At 43.6% G+C, this 10,537-nt stretch overlaps 1 protein-coding gene across 2 annotated transcripts in view; it reads right to left on the bottom strand.

Annotated features, from left to right (window-relative positions):
* Positions 1–857: 857 nt before the first annotated feature.
* MANBA (mannosidase beta) overlaps positions 858–10,537 on the bottom strand; it is a 112,243-nt gene continuing 102,563 nt past the window's right edge. For both annotated transcript variants that reach the window (XM_043571616.1, XM_043571625.1), the window contains 4 exons: positions 9,448–9,592; positions 5,931–6,073; positions 4,874–5,131; positions 858–1,861 (listed from right to left, as the gene is read on the bottom strand). In XM_043571616.1, the coding sequence (XP_043427551.1) occupies positions 1,637–1,861; positions 4,874–5,131; positions 5,931–6,073; positions 9,448–9,592 (771 nt within the window). In that variant the 3' untranslated portion in view covers positions 858–1,636. The remainder of the gene's footprint in view (positions 1,862–4,873; positions 5,132–5,930; positions 6,074–9,447; positions 9,593–10,537) is intronic.

Below are 10,537 nucleotides of genomic sequence, written 5' to 3'. Positions count from 1 at the left end.
ATGTTTACTTTTGAGAGAGAGAGGCAGAGCGCGAGTGGGGGAGAAGCAGAGAGAGGGAGACACAGAATCTGAAGCAGGCTCCCAGCTCCGAGCTGTCAGTGCAGAGCCTGACACGGGGCTCGAACTCCTGTGCCAAGCCGTGAGATCATGACCTGAGCCCAAGTCAGTGGCAAAACCGACTAAGCCACCCAGGCACCCCTAATTCGTCTTGATTTTAAAGCCAGACTCTCACCGCCAGTCCATTCCATAACCAATTACATGATTCTTCCCAGAGAAAACCCTTCAAACATCTTAATTTAGATTCTTTAAACTCTCCCAGTTTATCAAGTACAATAAAAAGTTGCTGAGAGCTAAAGGGAAATTCATGCCCAGCACAATACTGGGCACAAATGAATGTTTATGGAATGATTAAATAAGCCACAGATGAAATATCATGTTGTCAGTGCAATTTATGTAACTTTTAATTTTTGATGTAGTTTCAAACTTATGGAAAGGTTGCAAAAGCAGTCCAAAAGAATTCCTACACACCTCATCTATTAACATTTTGACCCATTTGTTTCATTATCTATATAATTTATAACATGATCATGTATATAAACATAATATAATATAAACATGATCATGTATAATAAAACAAATTTACAGCAATTTACAATTAATCAATATTAATATAAAATTAATATAATATAAACATGATCATGTATAATAAAACAAATTTACAGCAATTTACAATTAATCAATATTAATATAAAATGATTGAAACCGAAGCTAAAAGAAACACCACTTTGCTGCCAGGGTCAACAAATATAAATCTAACTCACAGCCTTTGAATTGGAAAGTTCATTGGATTTAGCCACATCTACAACCCATACATAATTACAGGTGACAGCATATGACACGCAGAAGTTTCCAGAGTGACCACAGTGATGTCCATTTCAATGTGACCTTATTTTTCAAAGGAGAATCACTCTAAATGGCCTTTGAAAAAAAGAAGCTGTTATTGTCAAAACAATATTTTATAACAAAACACACAAGGGAAAAAAGAACCCTACCCAAAAAAGTAATCAAATGGCGACAGTCAACACCCCAAACTTTCCAGCAACAAAAACAACAACGTGGCTACTACCCAGAAATCTCTCTCTGTTGTGACCGTTGAACCTCCATTTCCTCAGGGAATAATAACAAAGCAGCTTCACTGTGATTATTCATTATTTTTCAAAGCTAACTAGGAGAGGCCTACGTGACCTCACAACCTTCCACAGATACCGCAATGGTCATGTTCCTGTGATTCCCTGAGAGGACTTTATGTGTGGACTTCCTCTCCCGGGTAGGAGGAGGTAGCTGGGTTACAACTGGGTCATAACTGGGTCATGGCTTTGCTAAAGCTGTGGGGGCAGGGATAAAACTACAGTCCTGGCACAGAGGAACACCGATGCACAGCCTTGCTGGAGGGTATCACCTGAGTAAACAACCTTTCCCGAAAGAATGCTCTGTACAAAGTCTTCACAGAGCGATGATTCAGATGTGTGGCCGCAAGCAGACACATTTCTCAGCCTCTTCAACTTGTCTTCAGCTTCGGCCGGTGCCTTCGAAATGCTTTATTCCAGAGTTCGCTGAAAACACAACCTGTAACCCCTCAGTAAGTATCAGTCAGGGAAGTCACGTGAAAAGATTGCTCCAATTCACTTTTGCTGGTGGGTTTCCAAGGGTAAAATAATATAGTCCGTGTCTTTTCAGTCATGAGGAAACCATTGTCACTGAATCTCCCGGGGATGCTTCCTACATCTAACCAAACAAAGGGAGCGACAGCCGAGGTTTCCAGATCAAACACAAATGTGTCACCTTGCTGGGAGATGTTGGCCTGAAAGAAAAAGATAAATTAAGTGAACGATGAGGGGAGATCTATCTATCCTACACACAATACCTATCGGAACATTTCTGTGGCCCATCAAGGAGCACATTCGCTACAACTTTGGTCCTGCAGTTGCCAAAGTCTTATATTCCATGCACTGTGTCAGATACTAAGAAAAAAAACACGGAAAATTTATTTAAGGCTGTGGGAAATTATCAAATTGTAATCTCAAGCCAAGTGTAGAAACAGGTAGTCTCTAATTATTAAGGAGAGTGGTTCACAAGAAGCTCAAAGCATTGTGTCCTTCACAGTTTTTCTCAGGGGATCAAGGGAGGAACATTTTTGCATAAGGGCCGGGAAGCTGAAATGACTTTCTCAGGATATATGCGGCGCTGGCTGCAGAGCACAGCCATGAAGCTTGTCTTCTGAAAAGATCCAGCAATCTAGACAGCCGCCTGCCAGGCACTTACAAAAGCTCTACCGTTGGAGTTTTCTCTCTTTCATTGCATGGTCCCATAAAGTCACATCATTAGCACGTTTAACATGTGTGAATCCCACACAATATCAGCAAAGGACAGTGCAGTTTCAGTCCTGCCATGAACTAGCCAATTAGCACATGCTAAAGTGAGGCCAGGTTGGGCTGTGCCCGAGGGTAGGGGTTTGTGAGGTTCTCAGTGTGAGCCTGCAGCTGAGTGTGATCTGGTATTTAAAGCTGTGCATTTGACATGAAACATGACTCCCCAACATGCACACGTGCCACACGGTAGGGCTGACGTTACATATTATATGTGGCATGAAGAATTTCAGGGCACTGTTTTTACTATATAGCATTTTGGCCTTACGTATCATGCAGGGTCCTGAGTTATAAACAAGAAACCATACTTTGGAGAAAACAGAAAAGAAACTTAAGATGTTTTAGGTATTTCTCGGAGGGTCAGAGATTCAGGACTGAAGCAAGAGGTTACATTCCGAAATCATGCCGCCCAGCTGTTCGGTGAAGACCCTAAAGCAGTCAGTCCCAGGCATGCAATTCAAACGGCTGGCCCCACATCCGGCCCACACAGCTGCCAGGAGGCCCTGGCTACTGCTGCTCCAAAGCCAAAGCCAGAAGCCACACTGGTGCCTGCTCCCTCGTATTGCCTTCTTCCAATCAGAAGTCGCATCTCAATCTCACTGCAGAGTCCAGGTTCGAGCTTGTACCCTGGCTTCAGGGAGCCATGGAAAACAATTTCCCAGCATCCTACTGGGGATAGCGCACCCAAGCGTCTGGCCTATATTAAGCGGGCAGCAAATATTATCTATGGTTACTATTATTACATCCCTTTAGGAAGGGCAGGTCTCATTGAAATCCAAATGAGGTAAGACAAAGGAACAAGTCCCACTTTTCTCTCACACCCACTTGTCCCGGGCTCATGAAGGCCTGGCTTAGGAACGAGAAAGAGATTTCAAAATCCTAAGTCTAGAGATTGCAAATTTATCTGCTACATATTTTTTGGTTTTGTTCATTTTTTTTTTTCTGGAAAGAAACTACATCAATATATATAATTCCCTTCCTAGCTGTTCCACATCAGTTATTATAGATAATTTGCATTTCGTTATGTGAATATTTCGCTATTAAGAAAAGATATGTTTTCAGTTCAAAGACTGAGTATTTATTTGATTAAGTAAATGCGTGACGCCTGGGTGGCTCAGTCAAGCGGCTCAGTCATTTCTCCGAAATGAAACCACTCTTCATTTTGGCTCAGGTTGTGATCTCATGGTCATGAGATCAAGCCCCACGCTGGGCTCCACACTGAGTGTGGAGTCTGCTAAGATCCCCCCCGCCCCTGCCCCTACCATGCTCATGCAATTTCTCTCTCTCTCTTAAAAAAAAAAAAAAAAAAAAAAAAGTCTTAAGTAAATGCAAAAAAAACCCTCACTAAAGCATTCTCAAAGGTGTAAAACAAGCTTAAACTTCACTAAAATTAGAGAATAAAACTTTCTTGAAGAATACATTTAATCACTGTGTGTGGGGGAAAGGGTAGGAAAGGTTTTAAATCAACTATACAGATTCCAAGGTCTCCAGCTGCACAATTTTTATAACAACACATCCTGGTCATCCCATTTTCTTCTTGGCAATTATAGATTTGGTGATTAAGCTACTTTGAAGCAGTAAATCAAAGAGAGTAGAGGGAATTTCTTTTTTCTATTTTTGAGAGGGGGGAGGGACAAACAGAGAGAGAATCTTAGGTAGGTCGATGTTGGGCTTGATCCCATGAACCATGAGATTATGACCTGAGCCGAAATCAAGAGTCTGATGCTCAACCAAATGAGCTACCCAGGTGCCCCTGAGGGATATTTTTAAAAATTGATAGACTCGGGGCGCCTGGGTGGCTCAGTCGGTTAAGCGACCAACTTCAGCTCAGGTCATGATCTCAGGGCTCGTGGGTTCGAGCCCTGCGTCAGGCTCCGTGCTGACAGCTTGAAGCCTGGTTTGGATTCTGTGTCTCCTGCTCTCTCTGCCCCTCCCCTGCTCACGCTCTGTCTCTGTGTCTCAAAACTAAACATTAAAAAACATGCATAGACTCTACTTAAACACTCAAAATCAGCATGCTTCTCCTGGGGCTTCCTGGCTGCAGTATGTTACTCCTCCCCATTACACAGGTTTGCTCCAGTGTCAATGCAGCACTTCATACTTCAGGAATGAGGCAGCAGAGCCCCGGGGAAAGAGCCTGGAATGCAGTCAGTGCAGGAGACATCGGAGGTGATGACTCCCACTGCCGCTTCCTGCTCTCTGCTCCAGCCCCACTCCAGAGGGGCCAAGGGATAGCAGGATGGCAGGAACCCTAAACTTTGACAAACACTGAGTTCGAAAAAAAGTCATTTGGTCTTTGCTTCTAGTGGGAAGAGGCTGACCTTTCCCAGGTCCCAGGTAAACTCAGCACCCAGGAGAAATTTTGCAAAATGCAGAATGCAGTGTGCTTGCCCCCAAAGCAGGGCAGGTCTACAAGGCCACCGTGACCCCAGGCCACTGGTACTTACGGTGATGTGTGCCTTCTGGAGCCCCACGGTCTCATTCAGCGAAGACAGGAAGTGATGGTTGGTTGGGCTCACAAGTTGGTTGTCCGTTGAAAGGTAAAAGGAAACCACACAGCTTTGCCGGGTACAGTTCCCACAACGCCCCAACAATGCAGGCACCTGCTCCTTGTATAGGAGAACGGCCTTCCCTGCTTCCATGACAAAACGCTCGGTCTCAGAGGAGCACAAGGGCTCCAGGGAACTCCACGTGTGGACTCTCACCTAGGGAGACACAAGACAGAGCAAAACCAAACATTCTTGGTTACTTGGTTACTATTGTGTTTTTTGTTTTTGTTTTTGTTTTTGTTTTGTTTTGTGTTTTTAGAGAACACCAGTAATAATAGATGCAAGTCAGAACAGCAGAACTGGTTAAGAGCCTATGAAACCTGGGTTGAACAGGGTTCGACCAGTCCTACTATGTACTACCATGTAACTGAGCAAGTGACTCGACTTCTCGAAGACTCTGTTTCTCCACATGTAAAATGAGAATAATAACAGCACTGGCTTCACAGGCGGTTGTGAGAATTAAACAAAGTAATCCATGGAACACACACGACCTGGTGTATTGCTGTTATTCTATAACCGGCACCTATTCAGTGTCCTCCAAATTGCAGCCTCCCAGGACTACTTTGAGGTTGTTTTGGGTTTTTTTTGTTTTTTTTTTTTTTAGAAATTTTTTTAACGTTTATTTATTTTTGAGAGACAGAGACAGAGTATGAGTAGGGGAGGGGCAGAGAGACAGGGAGACACAGAATCAGAAGCAGGCTCCAGGCTCTGAGCTGTCAGCACAGAGCCCAATGCGGGGCTCGAACTCACGAACTGCGAGATCACGACCCGAGCTGAAGTCAGATACTTAACCAACTGAGCCACCCAGTGCCCCAGGACTTCTTTGAGGTTCTACCCTCTCTTTTTGCCTAGCATTGTTTTCTCTTTTCTTTTTCCTGCAAGAACTATAACCAAATCACTCAAGAAATAATCAAAAACTCTCCATCTTAAAGAGAAAAAAAACCAAGCAACTTACAGTGAGCGTCGCTTTACAGTCAGAGTGAAGGTCTGACACACCATAGATGAAAAACGCATCTTGATCCTCAAATCCCACTGGCAACAGTGGAGCGAAGAAATGTCGAGCAAAGTAATGAAGCATTTTCCACTTTCCTCCATATTCTAAAAATAGGAAAGTTAAGACACGGCCAGGGTGAGACAGTCAGGGTTATCCTGCCCGTGGTCCAGCTGTGTCTGACTTGTCAGGATTCCAGGGACTGGGCACAGGAGGGAGAGTCCACAGGGGCAGGAACGCACATTTGTTGAGGGCTCGGAACATTCTGGACATTACCTCATGGCATTCTTACATCTTTAACATCTACCTTACAAATGAGGAAACGGAGGCTCAAGCCATTAAATCAAACATTTAATTTTAATCAAACATTTAATCAAACATTAAATCAGGCAGTACTTTGAGCCCAGACCTGACTCCTAGGTAGCACTTTCTCATACATAATTCTGCTTCCAGGAGCTCAGTGTACCAAAGGTCCTTTTTACTACATACACATGAAGATGGAAATCAGTAGGGCGGCAATAAAAATGTTACATATATTAGTAATCATAAGAAAATGTTACAATTGTATCAAATATTATAAATATTCATTTATAAGAGTTATGGAGAACACAGTCAATAATATTGTAATAACTTTATATGGTGACAGATCGTAACTACACTTAATCATGGTGGGCACTTTGTAATGTACACAAATGTCGAATCACTACACAGTACACCTGAAAAAAGCATAGAACACTGAAAAAAAATTAAAAAGTAACAGAAAGAGTTATTTAAAACTCACAGTCTCCTTTCCCATACACACAAAATCCTCTGAGTGAAATAAAACCACCATTATCACAAATACCTCTGGCAAATGTAGACTGGAGAACACACAGATGACAATTCATGGCAGTTGCTCAGATACAATTAGAAGCTTTTGAGAATCTATTATTTCTGTGCCCTGTTGGCATGTGTGGTATGCTTAATCCACAAACTAAAATATATGTTCAACATGCCTCTATTTCGGAAAGAAGATCTTTCCCCACAAAGCACTGTACTTCTGAACAACTTCAAGAGAGATGGCAGGAAGGGAAGCGGGGAGGAGGGGTGAGGGGGTGGGGTGTGGGGGGAGATGTCATGTCCAGAATTCACAGTGCACGCTGCTGACATGTAGGAATGTGGTTTGAAGTTCAAATAGAAAGAATTTCTTCCAATTTTGCAAATTTCAACTCTCAACCCTCCAGTCACAACTCATAATAGTTCCCCTTAAAAACAACAAACAGGGAGGGGTGGACAGGCCTCTCCTATTAGATCTATAAAATGAACTAGAACTTACACAATTGACCTTGAATAATATGGGGGTTAATATGCACCAAACCCTGTGCAGTCAGATATGTGTGTAATTTTGACTCCCCCAAAATTTAACTACTAATAGCTTACTATTGACCAGAAGCCTTACCAATAACATAAACTCAATTAACACATATTTTGTGTATTGTATATATTATACTCTGTGTTCTTACTATAAAGTAAGCTAGGGAAAAGAAAATATTAAGAAAGTCATAAGGAAGACAGAATACATTTATAGTACTGTACTGTATTTACCAAAAAAATCCTAATATTACTGGACCCACACAGTTCAACCCCATGTTGTTCAAGGGTCAACTGTATTTGGAAAGCTTTCTCATAAATGGAAGATGGCTCAGACCTGAGGTGACGTGCACACTCTCACATGTGGTATCCATTACAGGGGAGACCTCACGTGCGCAGTTCTAACTTCATGGTCACACGCAGAATACAGGAGAACAGCAATGGAAACAAAAGGTCTCACTAGGACACACACTAGTTGCTAATCAGTGACAAAGTATGGATGCCAATATAATATCCTACATAATCAGCTAAAAATGCTATGTGATTTCTGGCTTTTCCATTAGCTCTGTAACTGTCCAAGTTGATGAGCCAAGCAAAATACAATGTCCAGGTGGATTTCTGTATTTGCAAAATTGTAACTAAAAATGAGGCTTATTGTTTAAAAGGAAATATATAAGAATCTTTGGGTTCCAAGCAGCTATGATACCTTTGAGGTATCGCTATTTCAGGTGATAAGAGGTGACACATACTTTTCCCTACCCCACCTGCACACCAGATTTATTGAGCCATTGAAGCAGAATTAAACAGAGGCTATGAGGCTGCCCAGAGCAAGAACACACACAGCATAACCTGTCACACCTTCTCCCAGGCTCTTGCTTTCGGTAACGGGTAGAAGAAGATGGTGAGCCTCTCCATGGAGGCACCCTCCTGCAAGAGTTTAGAAAACAAATTCTTGCTCTGCCATCATACACCTGTACTTGGGTTTAGTCACCCTTTCTAAAGAACTCATTCAAAGAATCTGCATGCAGTCGTTTAAGGGAAGAGTTACAAAGACTGGACTCCTCCAGTTCTTGAACTAAACTCTGCTCCAGGAGCCCACAAGCTCAGCCACATACAGAAGGCAGGGTCAGGGTCTAAGTGTCTCTGAACAATATCTCTTTGTCCAGCTTTAAGCGTCCCAGAAAGGCTACTCCCCCCGCGTCTACCCCTGATTCTCATTCAATACTCTTTTATCTGGTTGGTGTTGATAAAGACTTTGGTCAGAGAAACTGGATCAAAACTCCAATTTCCTGCAAGAGGTGATTCAGCACTAATCAAAGCATGCAGGCAATGGTCTCCTTGGATTTACTTCCACAGCTAATTTAAGAGCCTCCCCCAGCAAAGTGGCTTTTTTACTTTATGGCCTTGCCTCATTTTTGACCCAAAACATTTGTTTATATTTCTGACTGAACTTTGCTTCAAACCACCTCTAGTGAACACCAAAGAATCATTATTACTCCATACTTTTAAAAAATGTATCAAAGCAGAATAATTCAACTGCAGGCATCATGCCAGTCATATGTGTTGCCAACTAAATGGGTTCAACTGATAACTCTTCCTACTTGGATTTCTGACTCTACTACCTTTCTCCTAGAGATAAATAAGGCAAAAATAAGACCTTAGAAGTCTTAAGTGGTGGTGGTGGGGGGTGCTTAAAGGGGAATCTAGGAAAAGGATATTCTAACACTTACTTGGGCCAGCCTTCCACATGGTTGAATTCATCTAAATAATTTAGAAGAAAAGATGCTTAAGTAAATACTTCTTTTGCTTGGAAAGTCCTCCTAATTAAATTCAAATTTTTAAGCAATAATGAGACACATGGCTGAGATCTTCATGCATGAATCTATCCCCTGGATTAGCCCGCTTTTGTGACTTTGCACAGCCCAGAACTCAAACCGGGCTGCCTCTGAGCCTCCCCCGAAAGACTAGGAAGGGGGGCGGGGGTGGTTCATAGGCTACTGGGGAACCGTCCCTCCCCTGCGAAGGGGTTCTACTTGGGTTAATCTGACCCCTCAGGCCCTGTGCTTTCTCAGTGCCTCTCCGCACAGGTATTGCTTTCTCTCACATGCACAACGAATGCTGAAACACTTACCTAGGGAAGCCCAGGAGGGAGCCTGCCAGATATCATTCAGCTGCCAATAAAGTGCACCCATGGTGTGTCCTTTTCCATCCACTATCTCGCTGCGACTGCGGCGGTAGAATTCAGTCTCTATTTTGACACACTGCGCCTGCATCACCTGATTCAGGGGAGAGCATTGAAGCACAGGTGTTATTGTTCGATGTGAGTGTTTAGGTCTGAGAAAACAGCAGACTTGAGGGTGTTTTTTTAAAGTTGTGTGGGGGCGCCTGGGTGGCGCAATCGGTTGAGCGTCCGACTTCAGCCAGGTCACGATCTCGCGGTCCGGGAGTTCGAGCCCCGCGTCAGGCTCTGGGCTGATGGCTCAGAGCCTGGAGCCTGCTTCGGATTCTGTGTCTCCCTCTCTCTCTGCCCCTCCCCTGTTCATGCTCTGTCTCTCTCTGTCCCAAAAATAAATAAACGTTGAAAAAATAAAAATAAAATAAAAAAAGTTGTGTGTAAGCGTTTCATTTTTTGAGAGACAGAGAGAGACAGAGCACGAGCAGGGGAGGGGCAGAGAGAGAGGGAGACACAGAATCCGAAGCAGGCTCCAGGCTCCCAGCTGTCAGCACAGAGCCTGACGTGGGGCTCAAACCCACGAACCACGAGATCGTGAGCTGAGTTGAAGTCAGACGTTTAACCAACTGAGCCACCCAGGCACCCCTTCCCTCTCTCTCTTTCTGCCTCTCCCCGCTCCTCTGCCACTGCCCCTGTCTCTCTGCCCCTCCCCTGCTCGCTCGCTCTCTATCTCTCTCTCAAAAATAAATAAACATTTGAGAAAAAGGAGAAGACAAAAAGAGAGGACAGAACCTAGCAGCCAAAGAGGATGCATGTAGTGAGGGGAAAATGCACAGGCCCAGAATGAAAGGCCAGGGTGGCCAGAGAGCAAAAAGCCCGGAGCAATGGAAGAGAGGCCAGTGAGATTCCAGGATCAGACCTGGGAAGATTCTGGTGTGTGCCTTAGAGGCAACTGGAAGTCACGCAAAGCCTGTATGCTGACAGGTGAAGTGACCAGATTTGCATGCCCTTAAGAAGACACTACTGACTGAAAGAAGAACGGACTGCA

This window comes from Prionailurus bengalensis, chromosome B1, assembly GCF_016509475.1.
Source record: "Prionailurus bengalensis isolate Pbe53 chromosome B1, Fcat_Pben_1.1_paternal_pri, whole genome shotgun sequence".
NCBI classification, from domain to species: Eukaryota; Metazoa; Chordata; class Mammalia; order Carnivora; family Felidae; genus Prionailurus; species Prionailurus bengalensis.
The sequence above is the reverse complement of the archived record's forward strand: the minus strand, read 5'-3'. Positions and strand labels throughout refer to the sequence as shown.